The 20,960-nt window shown below is 35.0% G+C and overlaps 1 protein-coding gene across 3 annotated transcripts in view; it reads left to right on the top strand.

The window, feature by feature from the left end:
- Nucleotides 1-20,960, top strand: part of LOC140437615 (phospholipid-transporting ATPase VD) — a 181,842-nt gene that overhangs the window by 46,749 nt on the left and 114,133 nt on the right. For all 3 annotated transcript variants that reach the window (XM_072527224.1, XM_072527225.1, XM_072527226.1), the window contains exon 3: nt 15,064-15,516. In XM_072527224.1, the coding sequence (XP_072383325.1) occupies nt 15,064-15,516 (453 nt within the window). The remainder of the gene's footprint in view (nt 1-15,063; nt 15,517-20,960) is intronic.

Here is a 20,960-nt window from a genome sequence, read left to right on the forward strand (position 1 = left end):
GGCAAATGAACACTTAAAGTTAGGCAACCCATACTACATCTCTGAAATTATTTTCATATAAATTGTTTATTATTTAAATACAAATTGTAATAAAAGTAACGACTGTTACATTCCCCTACTAGTCGGGAAAAAAAAAATTTTAGTCAAAATTTTTTTTCATAAAATTAAAGTATCAATAACTAAGTGTACTGGCCTAACATTCCACGTTGATCTGCAAGTTTACACAAAAAAAATAACCACGAACTAAAGATCACGGGAAAAAAAAATGGTCATGGCGCCAGACACCACAAACTCAGATGACTCGAAAGTCGAATCAAAATCTCAATCGACAACTTGAACTATCCATGGACATCAGATCTATAAGACTAAGTATATCCAAGGACGAACAACCAGGCAAATGTATGAGCCAATTCAAACAATATCTCACCTGGAGATATACTAAACTAAGATCAAAGAAATCATAAACTAAATAGGTTAAGAACTGAACACTTAATCCAAAATTGAACTAACAATGGACACCAGATTCATAGTAATATATCCAGAGAAGAACAATCAGGAAGATTTATGGAGCAATTCTCACCAAACCAAATAACACAAATAGTAATCTAAATCGTAAACATACCAAAGTATATCAAAGACGTAATAACCAAAATAAATGTGAAATAGGACGCTTAATCCAAAGTCAGACTATCAATGGACACCAGATTCGTTAAAGCATATCCAAAGAAGAACGATCAGGAAAGGGCCAATTCTCACTAATGCTAATAACTAAATTAGCTCTTACCCTCATCCGGTAATATGAGCCAATACCAACTAAGTAATTACAATAAAGCAAAATTTCCTAAAGTGTGAAGCAACATTGTCACACTTATTCAGACTAAGTAATGTAATATGTAACTGAACTAAACCAAAGATAAAAATAAATACCTAAAGTCTAAAATGGACTAAAGGAATTCAGAGGCTAAATAAATTTTGAGTGTGCTGGTATTCGCATGTGGCTACAACAGATGTATGAGAATAACCAGACACCGATAGAATCCCAATAGAAATCCTAAGAAAATATAAGTGGTGGACTTTTCCTATAATACCATTACTAACGATAAAAAAAAAATATGTCGAGAACAAGCAACCAATTTTGAACAAAACTGTAGATTTATAACAAGTTCTCGCAGCATGGAATTATCCGGGAATAGTCCTAAATCTAAACAGCAATTTATGCCTAAGGAAAGAAGTGGGATTACACTAAAAGAACAACTCATTTGTCTAAACTCTTAAATAATGAAAATGACTAACTTGACATGTGTAGGGATAGTTAAAGAAAAAAAACATAACCTGAAGTAAGATAACTAATATGGACTAATTAAACTTCCCTATCAAGTTGTGAAAAGGTAACTGGAATATTTGGACAATCACACAAGAATGGTTAGGACATGTCGCGAGCATTTCCTGACCAGAAATATTATGAGGCATAAACATCTGCCTACTCTGCAATAAACACATATAGTACGAACCTAATTGAGCAGCAGTGATCAGTTGCTGAGCAACAATCTCGAACCCACGTATTCACTAAAGCTGAGTATTGACAGATTCATTGACAGAAAATTCAGAAGAATAAATAAGAAGAAATAAGAAGGACACCGGTCATCCTTACCTACTTCAAAATTCCAAACTAATTCCAGAACCATCCTGTATATGGAATCAGGACATAAATTATTGTAGAGTATTTAAGATTTTCGTGACAAGTGAGAATAAAGCAGACCAAAGATAAAAAAAAAATCACAACATCTTTCCAAATTGGCAAATATTGAACAAATATATCAAAACAAATACCAAGGAATCAAATATCAAAGATATAACACACAATATATGATCCAGTAGTGTAACAACATAGTTCCATAGTTCCTTATCAGTAATAGGATTAACTATAAGTATAAATCTAAATATGTAAATATATACTAAACAACCCTCGTATCATATGAGGTTAAAAGGAGTAATTCTCCTGGGAAGATTAGTACTTAAGAATATTAATTCATTATAAAGTGCATCATTTATAATACAAAAAAAAAATGGATAAGTCATACATACTAATTATCTAATAAGTTATAGAAGTCATTAACCAATGCCAAAAGATACAAAAAATAGCGGTGTACCTACGTTATCTGGTGATTAAGAAAATCTTAGACTAAAATGCAAAATATAATCAAAATAAGCTAAAGACAAACAGAGAAAGAGATTAGCTTAAACGAAAGTGTTAAGTTAGTCTTCTTCTGAGGATGAAGAACTAACCTCGTCGATGGTGTTATCAGGCAGTAAATCCTTTACATGAAATTGACCAATTCGTTTGTTGGACGAATTGTCCCTTAATTCATATACCAAAGGAGATATTACCCTTACAACCGTACACGGAATGTATTTCTGGCAAAATTTTGCCGAAATAGCATCACCTTTACTTGATTTTACAAAGTTTCTCTTTAAAACTCTATCGCCAACAAAGAATCGCAAATCTAAAGTATTTGATTGGTTATAAATATTATATGGTACAACCATAGACATATCATCATCATCAACAAACCTAAAAGTTGATACTGATAATGGAACTATTTCACTACTGTAATCATTAGAATTGTGTTTAACTCTACTGGGTAAAGAAGAATTGGTAGTTGACCATCTGTGATCACTTAAAACAGGCGGATTCAACGTTTCATGATTAGTAGTTAATTTCGGGACTGATTTTGTCTTGTGGTGTGCTTTGCTTTTTTGAAAGTTACCCCTTTCCCTTTCCGACTCGGAGATGGGTTTGGGTTGCTGGATGTGCTTGGACCAGCGGTCTCGTTTGAAGTTTGGGTTTGATTCCCTGATTGTATGGTGGACGGAGAAACGCTCAGGGGACGGACCTCCGACAATTCGTTTCCCGAACACTTAAAACAATTTCTCTTTAGAGTGTTTTCCCTACCACAACCATGGCAGAAAATACGAGTGCGAGGGATCGAACATTCAACAAACGAATTACCAGACTGACGACAATTCCAGCAGACGATAGAACTTACAACTGACACATTACGTTCAGGGCCCTTATTTTGCCAAGAACGATGACTAAAAGAGTTTGGCTGAGAAGAAAAATTAGAAGAAGGTCGAGATGTGGATGAAGACTGAGAGGACCAGGATAACGTTTCCTCTAAACGTTTACACTTTACAGTAAGGTCATCAATAGTTTGGATGTCCATAAGAGCTAGCTGTTGATGATAAAAAGGTAACAGACATTTAAGAATAATTTTTATCTTAGCAGAATCTGATAAAGAAGTCTCCAAACGGCTACACATGCCCAAAATAGTGTTAATGAACATGGTGACAGATTCTCCAGGTTTCTGCTTATGGTTTTTGATTTGGTCCAATAGATCATCCTGGAATGAGTAAGGAAGAAAATCTGACTTCAACTTGTGTACCAGATCAGACCAACAAGAAAAATTACCTCTATTATTCATGAACCATGTAAAAGCTGTACCGGTGAACAGTTCAGCAGAAGCAGCAAACAAATCCTCTTCAGAGACACCTCTAGAAACACGAAGACATTCAACCCTTTCTATAAATGACATCACATCAGTGTGCTGTTTTTCACCAGAAAATGAAACACCCCATTTGTGTACTTGCACAGGTTTGGAGTATGAGAAGCTAGGAACTACATTGACTGGAGCATTAGGAGTAGATGTAACAATGTAATTAACTCTAGAATCAAGTTCACCCTCCAATGTAAGTATTCTCAGAGAAACAGTCCTTTTAAAAGATTCCTGCTCTTCAGTAGTGCAATGTAACAAATGTACGCGGCCAGAAATATGAGCTAAACGAGAAGTTAGTCGCGCATACAAGTTATCTTGTACAGTTCCCCTGAAATCTCCTATTCTCGTCGACAAATCATCTAAGGTTTCGGATATTCCTTTCTGTTGGTCATCGAAAGGGATGTGTGTAGCAGAAATCTGAGTAAAACTCCTATTTTCCTGTTTCTGCTTTAAATCTCCACGCAAAAGCTTGCGTTTGTCTTCAACCTTTGCCGACTCTGCAGGCGTTATACCCCTAACATTCAATTCGTAATCCAATTCGTTTACCAAAAGATGCTCAACTTTGAAAGCACACATGATGAGAGGAAAAATATGGACAAAGTGATACCAAGATCAGAAATATGAAATACTAATTATTAATTATACCTAAGTTGTAAAAAAAATGTGGACAAATTATTAGCAACACACTACCAAGATCAAAATAGCCAGCAAAAATAATATATATATATAATCAAATAAATACCTTAGTTATCTTACTAAAATACTCAAAATAATTTCTAGTTATATGTAAATTATAACTATTCTAAACCAAATATTAATATATATGCAACAATTAATAGTACCTATAAGTATAGTACTGTTGGCTGTAGGAATAAAAGTTTATATAATATACGATATAAGTATGTGTAGGTAAGTAAGTAAATATAAGTTTTCAATAAAAATACAAAATTCAACCTAGAATGTAAGTTGTACTACTATAACCTATCACTGAGGTCTCAAAATATTAATAACTAATAAATCTAATAAATAAAACTAATAAATCAATACAGCAGTATAAGTATACCTGTTTAGTATTAATAAAAAATTTAAAGATAGAATAAATCAGCAATAATATGAGTAAAAAAAAGAAAAAGCAAAAATACAAAAACTCAAGTAAGAAAAAAAAGAAATCAGCTAAAAGCTACTGTCTTAAAACCAAAAACTTGGAAAAGGCACCGCGTTGGGACGCCGATGTAGCAAAATACTGGGGTGTGTAGGAGGAGAGAGGTATAAGAAGAGTGGTCTATATATATGGGATAAAATAGATAACAATTAAGTAAAGAAGTATGAAAAAAAATATTGAACGGAATGTGGCTAGGCTAGCAATGTAGGCAAGAGAATGACCACTAGAAACTCAAGGATGGATACGGCCAATTTGCATGCCTTTTAAAGACAGTAAATCAGGAAAATATGTATGATGGATAGAAAAGAAGATATGAAAAATAAATAGATGTAATGAAAATTAACAAAGAAAACAAATTGAGGGCGCCAGAAGAGGGATAATACTCTAAAAAGAGTAACAGTCACTCTTCCAGGTATCGTATACTGCTAATATTAATTAAAGTTGATTTAATAAACAAAAATGCTGTAAATGTAAAAAGGTAAGGAAATATTAATAAAAAATTATATGCAAAACAAATTCAAGTTTATTAAATATAACTTCTTAGATTCTGACAATCTCTAAGTTACCAAAAAGTATATGAAAATTTCACAATATAATATTTAAAAAAAAAATGTTGAAAACAACTATAATAAAAAGTGGAAAATTACACAGAATAACTCTGATATAGAGTGTACAACCCACATCTAGGTTAAAAAACAACCTTAAACAAAATAATGCTAACGTTGGAAGAACGTATAGCCAAGTAAATATATCAAACTTACCTAAAATATGACCAACAATATTGTTAAATAACTCTAAATTCAAATATAATAAATAAGTAATATATATAAATGGGAACAAGCCAAATTAAACAATTGAAACGGTATATTATCCTGAAGGGATAATAACCAGAGTTAATAACGCAAGATGAAATATAAAAAATTAGTTAAGTAGACAAATAATGAAATAATTAAAGTTAATAATGAAATAATTAAAGTTAATAAAGAAATAAATGGTTAATACAAAAAACAATGGAAGATAATCTCTGGGTAGAATTTGAGCTCAAACTTACCGATACCTTACACCAAGGGGAGTTATATTAATTAATATATATATATATATATATATATGTTATAAAAAAACTATAACTAGTGAAACAAGATATATATATATAGTTCTGAATCAAAAACCAACTGTCCTCCTAGGTGAAACAGTTGTCTGGAAGGATACTCCCGAATGGCTTCGGTGTCCCAGCGAAGTCCTCCTTGAGGTCCGAAATTAGCACGGAGCTGGTGCTAATTGGCTCAGTTCCGATGATGACTGTCCTGCCCTATCTCTAGGTGCAGGCTGGAGAAAAAATGAGGGTGGAGTAGACAATACTCCCTGGCTTGTCCCAAATGACCCTGATTCTAATAGAGTTGAAGTGGTACTCTCCCTCGGATGTTCTGAGGGAAATTTATAATTCCATGGTAGGTGGCTGAAAACAATTCCCCGTTACTTCCAATCTCAATATTGATAAAAAGAAATCAAAGAAGAAGTGAGGAAAGTTTCTTTCAGCATAAGAAACCGGAGCAAAAAGATAATTATGGTAGATAAAAAAACCATCCAATCGGATGTAGCGTGACCTTGCTTCACATAGAGTAAAAATATAATGGCCTTGGACAAAATACTATATTAAAATATGAAATAATGAATCTGAATAATAGGATATAGATAAAATACTCTAATGTTTATAATATAAAAAAAATTATTATTTACCAGATAGCTACTTAATTCCGTGCTAGAAATCTCACTTCAACTTCCCGAGTTTGCGAAAACACCGTCAATTAAATTGATTACGGTTATACTTAGAATATTTAACTTCTTGAAGTGAAGGAAATTCTATGCATTAATTGGATTTTCTTTCGCTAACTGCCACTTATGTATGTACCACTTCAAACTCCCGATCAAAAGTGAATTTTAATTCACAGTTTCTTAACCAAGAAGAGCCAAATTCCACTCCCCCCTAATCTCCTGTCATCTCTCTGGTCCGCAATGGTACCAAATTAGAACAGAGTGACAACTTAAATTATTAACAATACACACTTAATGGGCAAATGAACACTTAAAGTTAGGCAACCCATACTACATCTCTGAAATTATTTTCATATAAATTGTTTATTATTTAAATACAAATTGTAATAAAAGTAACGACTGTTACACATCCTGTCAGTCTATTTGCTTTTCGTACTTGATCTCTCACTTCTTTCTCCATAGCTAGACCGTGTAATTCCCAGGTATTTTATTTCCATTACTTGTTCAATACTGATGCCATCAATTTCTATTGTACATCTGGTTGGTTCTTTGCTGACTACTATTGTTTTAGTTTTGTGAGATGAGATTGTCATATTAAATTCTTTTGCTGTTATGTTAAATCTGTGGTTTAATCTGTGGACCAGTCTTTGCTGACTATCTTCATCTTCAGCTATCAATATTGCGTCGTCTGCGTTACAGTATATTGATTTCTTTGTTTCTCATTCTGTATCCTCTTCCTTTGTTAACGGTTTTGATGATTTCATCCATGATCAAATTAAAGATCATGGAGCTCAATGAATCCCCTTGTCTTATTTCACTGCCTATTTCTATAGGTTCTGTAAGTTGTCCATCTATTCTGACTTCTATTTTGTAGTTTTGGTAGATGTTTTTGATAGTTTTTATAATATTAAGGGGAGCATCTCTGTGATAGGATTACATCTTGGAGACTTACTCTGTCAAACGCTGTCTTTAGGTCAATCAGACACAGAAATTCTGGTCTATTATACTCTAGTGATTTATCAGTAATTTGCTTTATAACGAATATTGCATCTGTACACGATTTTCCACTACGAAAACCCTGTTGTTCATCTGCTAAACGTATCCTCTGATTTATTAGCACTTGTAAAATTTTAGTTGTAAGTTTTAGCGTAGTATTTAACAATATTGTTCTGATGCTTGAAAAATTAAGCAAGTCAAGAATTTATAAAGCCAGTGTAAGACCAATAATGACATATGACATATGAAACAAGACTCGACTCAGCCACAACGCAAAGGCTACTGGAAACAGCAGAGATGAGAGTACTGTAACATTTATCAAAAGTCAAGAGATTTGTTGAGTTCTCTAATTCCGCAAAAAAAGCAAGAAGACTTGAAGTAGTGCTTTGATCCCTCCTTCGGAAGCGAATTCGATACGTTCCTACAGGGTATCTTAGTTTGTTTAAATCTCTAGTATTAATAGTATTTAACAAGTTTATACCGCTGTAGTTTTCTGGCTGTTTTTATCTCCTTTTTTGAATAGTAGAATTAGTTATGTTGTTAATTGTTCTGTCATTGCTGCTCCACAATATTTCAGTAATTCGTTTGGTATCACGTCTTTACCTGCTGCTTTTCTGTTCTTCAGGTTTTCAAGTATTTTCCGAACTTCCTGTACATTTATATTAAGTTCTTCATTTGTGGTAATTTCTGTTGTTTCCGGTTCTAGCATCGTTTGTTCTTCCTCTGCATATGTACAGCTTTAGAGCAGAGCTTAAACAAGTATTTAAACAACAACTATTAGTAATGTTTAACGGTCTCTATTTATAATGAAAATATGTAAAGCAAGCAAAGCACAGTAAAACATTGCACTTAGAGCACATTGTAAGTCCTAAATTAGTACATCCATTTCCGTTATCAAAAGTCAAAGGATTTGTTGAGTTCTCTTATTCCGCTAAAAAACAATAAGACTTGAAGGTGTGCTTTGATCCCTTCGAAAGCGAATTCAAGGAAGTCATTCGCAACGTTTCTACAGGGTATCTTAGTTTGTTTAAATCCCCCGAGAGGATGCTTTTATCGTTGGCGCCATTGAAAAAGTACTTCCTAGAACGATTTTCTTGTAATTGTCTTATAGCTCTTTGGATTATCTTATACCAAGAAAATAAAATTTCGAGTGAAGCTAATACTACTTACCATGAGTTACACTTGTATTTCACACATAACTTAATGGTTTATTTTGCAGAAATTATTCTGTTGTTAAAGAAATATACAGCAGATATAATCTCCATAACATAATGATGAAAGTTCGGGACATCATTTGACAGAAAATAAGTGAAAAACGTTTCGAAATGAATGTCCATATGGCATCAAGAAAAGATTATCTTTCAAGCCATTAAATGGAAGATTTTACTAAAACCCGCAATAAATGTTTATCAAAGAGAACTAGTTTTTCGCAATTATATAGCTTTAAGTTGCTTGGACATCGAATGTGGAAGATTGTCCACCCTGGATCTGCTTTAACTATTATTAATATTTTTATGAAAGCGGCGTACTCGCCCAGAATAGATTTGGCTGCACTTGTAAAGTGTTTTCTCTTCACTTAAGGCAACTCAATTAATATGTGATATGTTTTAAACCCAAAAATAAATCTTCTTTTCGTTTTTTTAACTTCAGACTTAATTTCTGTCAGCACAGACATCAGTGCTAACCAAATTAGACTGAAGAAAATAGAATACATCAGCAAAACTTAGATAATCTGCTAGTTGGTCTTCTTGGTTTTCTATAAACTTTCATATGATGCAATAGCAGAGTTCTGCCCCTTGTTGCAAGACATATGTTTTTATCGAATTCCAGTTCAATAACAGTCGATCGAGAGCTAGGAATAGGCTTAACCGTCGTACAGGTAATGAGTCTTCAATACCTGATGATACTCTTGTTAAAAAAAAACTGAAGGCACTCTTTATGTTTTGATACATTCAAAAATTAATAATTTAAGAGAGTGTCTCGATGTAAAATGCGGTATGCGGTAGTTACAATAATTGGATTTGATTATCTTTGGTTTTATTTCTTTAGATAGATGTATTATCAGCTCTAAATGCTGTGACATTAACAATATCTTGTTGCAGTTGTTTCTGTGCATTTAAAGTGCTATTTTTAATCGATTCAGTCTCGAATGCCTTCATTTCGGTCAAAAAAGAAAACGAATCGCAAGAGGAAGAAACTGCCTATTACATTTATTGGAGGCGTCGCACGTCCGTAGCTGTTGAAAAGGGATTGTTTTTTCTTTGAGCTTTTTAGTTACTAATTCCAATGAACAGGGTGCCAATATGTTGCGCACGCTCACCTCCCTCAATAGATTGTGTTAAGCCACGATCTGACAGAACGTGGTGCGGCGATCTTGATCGGCGAAGAGAAATAGAAAAGACATAATAGACAAAGACAAAATCTAAAGACGGGGACTAACACAACGTGGAATACCGTTTTTACCCTCAATATTTGTGGTTTACGATCCCTGGGACCGGGCAAAACTGTCTATTTACGGTGAGCTTGCTGTCCCGTCGTTTGTCGGTAAAACAACACGGTTCAAAGGAAGTTGGAGGCTGATGTATACCACGTACTTACCTATCCAACCCTTCTGACCCGACTAGGGACAGGTACGGTCAGTTTAGTGATACTTTTACTATGGAGTGGTCTAACGAAGTTGTGTTGGAATTTTTATTATTATATAACTTACCCATTTTACTAAAATTTGTACCGGCAACTCTGATGGACAAAACTAACCTAAACCTTCGATCATGAGGAGACACGCTCCATTAGGGTAGTTATCAAACGGTAAATATTTATTAATTTCACGCTAACATGGGGTGCCAACCGTGTTCTGTTTTCTTTTCGCTATTAACTATTTTCTATTTCTCTATGCCGATGTGAACCAGTGAAGAGCGCCTTGAGATGCTGGCTTTATGTGTTATTGCTTGGTCGATTTCATTATTGCTCCGAGCAGAATTTGTAAATTATATGACGTGCGGTTGACTTGATAGAGCAACCTGCCTTTTTTCAATGCTAACCGGCGCTCGGCTTTGTTAACGGAAAACCGGCCAGACCGGAGGAAAACCAGTCAGGTGACAACCCTAGTTTGGACTGATGAAAGAAATCGTCTCGCCGTGAATACTTTTACTGCCAGTTGCACTGCATTCATCTAAAACATTTTTTTAAAAGGAGTTTCATTCAATGCACCTAAAAAATTAGATTCTAAGATTTTTTTGTCATTTTCACTAATATCTATCAGTGATAAAAAACAATTAAAAAGTTGGTTTTTTTTTCAAACACATCTGGCAACTCTGCTTTTATTATAATTTGATTATTTTCAATTGTGAGTGACGTATATCGCCTTGTATACTGTAATAATACTTTTTTTCCCTCACAGATCTAATTTTGGATATTTCCGTAACATCTTTGAAGGTTGAAACAATAACATTAAATATATATTCTGGGCATTTCTGGGTGTGACAGAAAGCAAAATAAGCATTTTCCGCGTTTAACTAATATCGTAATGTAAGAACAAGGTCGACGAAAGTTATTTGAAGTTAGATCAGAGTAATAGTAATGGCCGCACCTTTTGTAATTAGACATAAAACCTAGAATCAATTACTTAACTCGAACGAGGATTATGCAAGTCAGATTTTAAGATTCTCTACATGATTAGTTTGCTCTTCAAAGACGGTACCTACAGAATAATTTAAATGAAAGAAACAGTTTTACTGATTTAAATACGAATTCAGTATATACGATGGATAGAACTACGAGTGATGGGTATTGTGCAAGAAAAGTCATAAATGTATGAAATCATAAAAACTTGACCAAACTGTTGAGGAATGAGTTACGATCCATTCCATAAAAAATATCGTCATTGTCCATCTACGAGTTGTTCTACTAGAAGAATGGTTTTCAGTTTTTGTTCAAGATATCAACACATCTCTTAGTTATATCATAATCTTTAACCGTTTTTGGTTTGCTAGTCTCAGGATCATCCTTTGGAGATCTGTCTAATCTGAGATCTGGTAATACTGCCTTATTTTTGTTGAGTATGTATATGTAAGAAAGTAAAGTAGTATTTTTGACATATGCATACAATTTACTACTCAGTATTTTTGTTAATACATTCCTCAACTCTTCGTGGTATGCACCATGACAAATGAGTCTTTTTCTTCTTGATGTGCCTATCCGTTACGAATGTTGGCGATCATCATGGCAATCTTTATCTTATCTGCAGCAGCGCGGAAAGGTGCACATATGTTGTATTGAACCAGATTCGGAGGTTCTTTAACCAAGATGTTCTTCTTCTTCCTGGACCTCGTTTTCCAAATATTTTTCCTTGCAGGATAGCTTGAGTCTTAAGTAACTTAAATTTCTGGATGGAATATAAGGTTTTGCAAAGGGTTCTAGAGAATTGTGGATGTAGACCTGAGCAGTCTTGTTTCTTTCAATGAATACTACCCATTTCTATATGAAATTTCATCATATACTCTTTGAATCTCTAGAATTGGGAGGACATGTCAAGTCCCAGGGCACTTAGGCCACAATTGACCCATTGTGAATCCCGCCAGGGCGCGGTCGTCCTTAGCTTATTATCCATCCTACCATTTATAGGAAGGTGAACAAACCAGGGGACATCTTCCTTATGTGAGCAGTTGTAGGCCAGTTACAACGTCATAACGTCAATACGAACGTGTACTCTCGTATTGACGTTAACTCCGGACATTCACATAGGACATACTCTACAGCATGTCCATGGTTCTCGAACTTTTTTAGTCGCGGCACCCTTGTAGGGCTAAAAATATTTCCTACCACCAACACCGCACACCAAACCTTGAAGCGATTTAGGAAACGACAAAAAAAAAATAAAAAAAATACAATTCTGAGGCTCATTTGATTTCAATATAAACTTTATTTCAGATCAATAAAATACAGTACATTTGATATTCAAATATCCTTACTTAATGTGATGAATGAAACTGTTTCGATGATGTTTTCATTATATCCTTTATAGTTATGGGAATCTTTGTAAGTTTGACCCTCAAATCCCTTGATGCTTGAAGTTTGCTTCTGTATTTGTGTTTAATGTAAGCATATGCGCAGAAAGAATACTCACAGAGATAAGTCGATGTGAAAGACACAAGTTTTTTCACTGCAACCTTGCCCACAACATTATTTTCTGAATATACCTGCATCCAAAACTCTTCTTGGCTTCCTTCACGGTATTTGAGTTTTAAACTCCTATCTTCGCGGATCTCAAGTAGATTTTGAAAAACTTCATTTGTCATTCAGAGAGGTTTATTTTTTGGGTCTCACGAAAACAGGTCCATCATCCAGCTATTTAAGTCATCTGAGTCATTGTCAGGACAATACTTTCTTCCAAACCTTACAAATGAGCAATAACAATTTCAAAGAAGTTCGTTTGAGGATTGATTTCATTTGTTCTAACAAATTTCTGTAATCGAGAGAAATTTGTGAGGTTCCTCTTTTCAACACATGCTTTGAAAAATGTGGGCTTTTTTTACGCAAGGCTTTGATTTTATCTAATTATGCTCCTCATTTGCCTTGAAGCGAAGTGGTGGTTTTATTTATTATTTCGAAGATGTCTGAAAGGTATCCTAATTTTAGCAGCCAATTGATGTCTTTTAATTCTTGGATGAAAGACTCCTCTGTAAATGTGATAGTCAGTGGATCTTTTAGTTCAAATAGTCTCCCTAAAATTGTTCCCCTCGATAGCCACCGGACTTCTGTGTGGAGCAAAAGATTTAAGTGATCCATACCCATATCTTCAGCAGTGAGCTTTAAAAGGCGTGCTTGAAGCGGGCGGCTCTTCACATGGTTAATTATTTTCACAGAATCATCCAATACGTCTTTCAAATCTTGCGGCATCTTTTTAGTTGCCAATGAATGGCGATGTAAGATACAATGACTGCTGGAGGCATTTTCTGTCACTACCTTTATTCTAGACACAGCCCCTCTAATTTTACCAACCATTGCAGCCGCTCCATCACTGCAAATATCCACACATTTACTCCACTCTATATATTTTTTTCTGATATACTCGTGGATAGCCTTGAAAGTTTCTTCACCAGTGGCATAACTTTTAAGCTCTTCACACATGAGGAGTTCTTCTATTTTTATCCCGAATGTAAACCTCACAAACACAAACAGAACAGCAAGTCCAGCAACGTCGGTACTTTCATCAAGCTGTAAACTGAAGAATTCGAAGAAGTTTTTAATCTATTTATAAGCTCTCTTTCTACAAAGTCTGAAATAGTGTGAATTCTCTTGCTTATAGTGTTGACATCTGCACATTATCAATCTTCTTGGTCATATCTGGACCTAACATGCATTGTACGACATCCTTCACGCAAGGTTTAATCAGTTCCTCGGCAATGGTATGGGGTTTTCCAGCTCTTGCAATGTGCAAACCAACAATAAATGATCCTTCAGGGGCGTTTTCGTTTTCATTTTTGCAGACTCTTTCCATCATGCATGACCCTGCCTGAAGAGAGCACGACGTTTGAAGGTTCTTCGCCCTTATCGGCTAAACTAGGATGATTACTTTTTAAATAACTTTTTAATTTAGATGGAACCAAGCACCCATTAGGAACAATTTTGTGGCAATTAACGCATTGGCCTTCTGGTGTTCTTGTTCGTTGCCAACTTAAATAAAGCCATATAACGTAAGATAACTAGAATCATACCTTCTTATTTTTCCCGAATTTCTTTTTGGCAAGGAACCTCCTTTCCACGAATTGAGGGAGAACAACATGGATGAATGGACTCGAATGGATCTCGTGGACATTTGCATCTTCTCCATCTCTGCTAGTTGTCACTGAATCAATTGATTCAGATGCTTCAGTGACTTCACTACATTTCCTTATATTAATTCCAATGAATATAATTACTAACGTCGTCACTTTTCTTCTGTAGTTATATCTAAAACTTCCACTTTGAAATCTAACTCTAATTTTTACAAAACTCACTGATCTGCTGCAAGAATTAAACTGGAGAATGAATGCAGGTAGCAGTCGCGCCGCCGGTCGAATTTGGCTGTTTGTTTCTCGGTCGCCATCGAGAATACACAAGTACAAATAGTCAACATGTTTCGTCAACATTGTTCGACTTTTCTTAAATGTTTCACGTCTCCCTTGGCAAATGTTGAGAACCTCTGCTCTTCAGTTTCGTCTTCTCGTTCACACTTCCTGCTTTGAGGTGTGTCTGCTAGTCCCAGTGTGTGGAGGTGTTTGCTTATTTGACAATGACTAGTTAAAAAACCAACTGTCAAACGTAGGTTTTTCCTGGTCATTTCAAGGTTACTTAGTGTTATCTTGGCAAGTCTACATCGTTTCATCATACATTATAACTCCTCATTAAGCTTTGTGTCATGTTGTAGACAATACTAAATTTCTCGTCTTGCAACACGTCTATGGCGAATTCATTTATAATGCTGTAGCGATGTCATAAAAAAATGTAAAATAAAGCCAATAAAATTCACATTCAGTTCATATTATTATCATTACTTCATTCTTAATTCTTGGTAATAAGTATTGTTTTTTTTTCCAGATCGGATTCAATTTACACCTTGCGAAGATCTGCACCACCGCCTTTATGGAGGCGAATCCTATGTACCATCATCCGCCGCTCACCGAAAAACGATGAGCCCGAAGAACGGTACCGCGTAGTCGTTCCCAATCACCTTGTGCCCCCGAAAACACCGCGAAAAGAACATCCGAACGGCCGCAGACCAGACAATCGTATTAGGACTACAAAATATACGCTTCTTTCGTTTTTACCGCGTAATCTACTAGAACAATTTCATAGAGTTGCAAATTTGTATTTTATTTTTATAGTTTTGCTCAATTGGTTCCCGGCTATAAACGCGTTCGGGAAGGAAATCGCTATGATACCCGTTATGTTTGTTCTCGGAGTGACAGCTGTCAAAGACTTGTTCGAAGATCGTAGAAGACATAGCAGCGACAAACGGATCAATAATTCAACTTGTAGAATATATAACAGGTAAGCATTATAATGTTTATTTTATCGATAACATAACAACAGCCACATAGTAAGTCTAGTTTAAATCACTATTAAGATATTTTCACTGATGATGGTCTGAAAGAACGAAAACGTTCATATATTTTTAATCCTCTTGGATAATTTCAATTTTATAAGATGGAATCTTTGTCACCATGATATAGTTTATTTGATTTCGTATTATTTTTTCTTTTGAATGTTGACGCAATATCTACATATATAGATGTCTTGGGGGCAATTTAAAAAAGGTGTTTGCTACACCTAAATCTTCAGTTTAATAAAACTGAAGTAAACGATCTCCTCTTTTATTCCTATACCTAATGAGGTTGCAATTGGCAGCTCATTCCAAATGCAAATCTTCAAATAGAGGTTAAGGGTTACCTTAAGGTCATAAACTCATAAACCATTGCCGTACGGAAGTAGTTGAAACCAATAAGGATTTTTTTGAAAAAATACACGTTATGCATTAATTTTTTTAGTTACATATACTTTAAAAAACACCCCATACTATTACATTCATAGAATACTTTGTCTCGCTAGAAGACAGTCCTTTGTTAATTACTTTTTGATTACGAATTTGAAAATTCGTCTTTGGGGTACCGAGTTACCTGCCGACCGAGTAAGGGAAAGTTGTGACGAATTTGATACCATCCGTGTTATTATTTAGCAGTTCAGTCCATGCGGAAGAGATGACAATCCATAATTTATAAGTAAATCAGCAAGTTTTTAATTTATGCATATTGGCTTTTACATTTTGAAGACCGAGGAAGCCTTGCATTCTATTGTTTGTCTTCCCTTGCCGGTTCTTGGTTTCTCATTTCCTTGATCAGTATTGTGAGTTAATCTGATCTCAAAAATATATCTATTTTAACACCGTCGACAGAAATGCCACTATTGTAATTCTCCAGTGTTGTCCTGAAGACAAATGCTTTGGCATATATGCAAAGCTTAAAGATAATAATATAAGGTATAAATAAGTTTCCAAACGACAGAGGTTTGAAAAGCTATGATTGAATAAGAAGCTATTGAAAATGTCTGTAGATCATATCAAACGATACTGCTGGATTGTTTGTTACACAAATTATTTGTTTTTGTTAATTTAAGTAAATACTTGAAATAATATCATCGCAAATTAGAATAGAAAGATAACAATGACATGTTGTTGATGGGTTATTTATTGCATCATTAGTTTTCTATCGACAACAAAACAAAAACTATTTAAAATTTTGCCGCAAATAAACTGAGTTTTTATAAAGGCGTTAAATAAATAATAGGCTTCGTTCAGACGGACGATTTTTCGTCGTTGTCGTGCAGTGATCGTGTCGTGAAAAAAATTTTGGTTGCATTCACACATCATTCCATTACTGTCGCAGTGGTGTAACCGTTTCAAAAAATTTATAGTATATAAATTTAGTATAATTTCTAGTAAATATTACTCACGCCATCTATCCGCCGAGTGCATTTAAATTACCTCAAGAACCCTACTGCAGTTCCTAATATCTCCCATAGATGAGAGCGTTCAATAACTCATCTCGAGTCCCGAGCGAAATTCATCTTCCTCCATCTTTATTTCCTTGAACGTCAAACAGTCAAGATGTTATTTTGTTTTTACCGGGAGCCCTGGTAGTTACTACAACTATGTTTATTGGCCCGATATTGTATAAATAGATATGGATTTATGGTATGTGTTCTGAAACACAATCCTATATATTTTTATGGTGTATTCCTGCTAGATACATCCAAGGTTTCTGTCAGCCAAGTACCTAGAGGGTAAAAAACTAAATAACAGTGAAGTGATATATTATTGATCTTTTAATTATAATCGGCCATCATCATCATCAGTATCTTGACAACCCTTCCTGGGTCCTGGCTTGTTCTAGTATTTTCCGCCATTCTGTTCTGTTCCTTGCTTTGTTTTTCCAGTTGGTAATCTTAAGTGTTTTCAGATCTTGTTCCATTTGTTCCATGTATCTAAGTTTGGGTCTTCTCTTTGACCTTCTCCCTACTGGTGTTTGCCTCATTATATGTTTTGATGTTTCAGTCTCCAACATCCGTTCAACATGGCCCACCCAGCGCAGACGTCCGAATTATAATAGGTATTCTACTTAATAAACAAATGTATTTTTATGTGAAAGAATTTCGAAATTTAGGTAAAGTGTAATTTTAATTTAATATATTTCTCATTCATAATCTAATGCCAAATAATAAAAGGATAGTGTAATATTTTTATTAATCTAATTTATTGTCTTTATTTATTATCAAAGGTTCTACATTTATAACACTTACAAGTTTATTAAAGTCTTTATTGCGATATTCACTAATTTATTTCACAATATTTATTTATATTTATTTCCGGCTTACAATTTTAAACTCGATATTCAAAACTACCGTTTTTACCTTCTCCGGTATTTCTTTTTTCCCCAAAAATGTTGTTTTCATAGTGGCAGTCGTTAAATCAGTAGTTAGACCTACAATCATCTATAAAAGCGAGTCATGGACATTGACTAGGAGACAAAAATCTCGAGTCAATGCTATGGAAATGAGGTCCCTGAGGAAAATAGCAAACAGAAAGAGGACAGACAAAATACGAAACGAAACAATCAGACAAAACCTAAAACTAGAACCAATAAACGAAAAAATAGTAGAGGGGCAACTAAGATGGTTCGGGCACGTGTGTAGAATGTCGAATGAAAGATTAACAAAACGAGTGTTTGAAACGAGAATGCAAGAGAAAAACAAACGAGGAAGACCAAGAGTTAGGTGGGTAGACGAAATCAGAAAAGAAGTGGAGAAGAAAGGATTGACATGGGAAAGTGCACGAAATCTAACACAAGACCGGATAGCATGGAGACAAAAGTGCAAATCTTAACCCCACCAGCCTTACACCTAACGGTAGAAAGGCTTAGGACTAAGTAAGTAAGTAAGTATTCAAAACTAGAACTAGAACTCAACTACTTTAATTTATATCATTTATTTAAAATATTTATTTCGGACTAAAAACTCGACCTCATATTCAAAACTAACTGTAACTTAAATAAAAGGTTTCTCTATATTTATACTAAACAACCGTTAGACTAGAATTCCGGCGATTCCCTGCGAACAGACGAGAAGGTCACCCGGACTGGTTTTGTTCGACCTGCTTCTGGAAACTTCGAATCGTAGGAGACCCGTCAGATATTACCTGGGGTTTCTGCCGGCTCGTGTATGTTCTAGAAAAGACTTGAATGGAATAGAATTAGAAATATAATGTTTACAGTTAAATATGAATCATCTATTTATCGTAACATTGTCCCCCTTGTAAAAGATGGTTCCTCCTGGAACCTTGTCGGGACTGGAACTGGAACGGTATGCTGGTATCGGCAACTGGACCCTCTTTTACAACTTTCAATTGTATAAAAATGCCAAGGGACGGTTTTCTCTCCGCACCAGTAACTATGCGGATTGTAACAGACTAACACCTGGACTTCGGTGTCTTTGAAGATCTCCTCCACCATACTTCGGATAACCCTCCAATCTAATTGGCGGCACTCTAACTTTAGCATAGCTAACTTTTGCACGTCGGACTCTAGTACGTGCTCTTTCAATTGAAGTAAGGCTTCCCATACATCTCGGTAGGTAGGTTGGTCACGGGCAGTGTCTTTTGTTACCAGGTAGAAAAGGTAACGTGATGCATCTTGTAGTTTCAAGGCTTTCCCAGTAGCTGGCACTTGGCATTGAAGTTTTGCAATTCGACCGAACTTCCTTCGAAAGACGGATGCCAACCCTGGTGCGTCTTTGATACTGGCCGGGATGGTAAGGGCCAGTGAGTAGTCATCGGGAAGCGCGAGTAGATCTTGCTTTTCTTCAGTGGTAACACCATGTCTTGCTTTACCGGTACCTCCATAGGCCCCCATGAATTCCTCAAACGTGAGGTCAGACACATCTTGGACTTGGTTTACTTCCACTTCTTTATCTATGTCGTGGTCACCTTCGAAAGACGCCAGCCGGTTGTGGTGTACTACCATCGGCCAAAAAATATCGCGGTACTTACGATTTTTTGTATGATTCTGACCAAAATGCATTGTTAGTTAGATGGAATGACAATTCTGTAATGATATTTGCAACAAATAATTGTACCATTGAACCCCTCGCAGGTGTAAAAAGATATATAACAGGAAAGAAAAGAGAAACCCAACTAATTCCTCAGCCAAAAGTGATAGATGCATATAATCAACATATGAGTGTTCATTTATATGACAATGGCATATAAAACGCTTACCTCAAACGAAGAAGTGCTGCATAGAATAGGCCACATACTGAGAAATAATAAGTACCAATATGCCCAACTTATAGTGAAAGGAAAAATCGAGGGAAAGAGAGGCCTAGGAAGGAAAAGACTATCGTGGCTCAGAAACATCCGACAATGGACAGGGCTAAATTTTGAACAGCTAATAAGAACAGCTGAAGATAGAGAAGAGTTTAAAATTCTAGTAGCCAACCTCCATTGAGGAGAGGGCACTTTAAAGAAGAAGGCATATAAAACTACAGAATCAAGATAAAAGCAAAGGAATAGTGGTGGCCCCTTTTATAAAAATGTTATTGATAGTGTTATTGTCAGTGGATGAAAAATATATAACGTCACAAATAAAACCAAAATATCACAGTTTGGTAAGTCTTTCCTAGCATTCACCTTTATGAAAATGGAAGTACTACTCATCGAAGATGACGTTCAAGGGCAGGGTATATCGGCTCCAAATGATCAAATAAACAATTCTCCAAGAATGATTGTGGACGGCCATCCAGAAACAATTTGTTAGCAGAAATTTGATTTGCATCTACATCCAAATTACTCTGAACAATTTCACAGTAATTAAAAATTAAATAAAAAATTTTTTGTTCCGAGAAATCCCATCAAAAAACATTTTTTATGGAAAAATTAAGGACTTTTATGTTTTTAACTTGACAAATAACTATTCAGATGTGTTATTAGCAATAACATGCAATAGAAAAACAATTTGTTTTTTTTAATCTTGGGAACTAATAGGTTAATAAATACCAATTGCGTATTCTCATTTTGCTCAAAGAACACCACTTTCCTTAAAAAACACAACGACTCTGATACTGTTTACTGAACATACATTCACATGTGATTGGCTGAGTGTCAGTTACCCACAGAAACAAATGTATTCACGTTTCTATTATTGCCTATCGCAAAATCCTTTCATTTTACTAAATTTATAATATATCCACCACGTGACGACAAACTGCCTTCCCTTCACTCTAGCTTTGGAAACGATTCATTAATCAAAACTTCGTCTGATTTATTTATTACCGACCTTACTAATTAGGCCACAAATCGCTAATATATAGCAGAGTTCACCTCTGCTACATTCATAGAGCAGTCAAGGTTGACCTTTAGAAATGGATGTGATTAAAGGAGATCAACG

The sequence above is a fragment of the Diabrotica undecimpunctata genome, chromosome 3 (genome assembly GCF_040954645.1).
Source record: "Diabrotica undecimpunctata isolate CICGRU chromosome 3, icDiaUnde3, whole genome shotgun sequence".
Classification (NCBI taxonomy): Eukaryota; Metazoa; Arthropoda; class Insecta; order Coleoptera; family Chrysomelidae; genus Diabrotica; species Diabrotica undecimpunctata.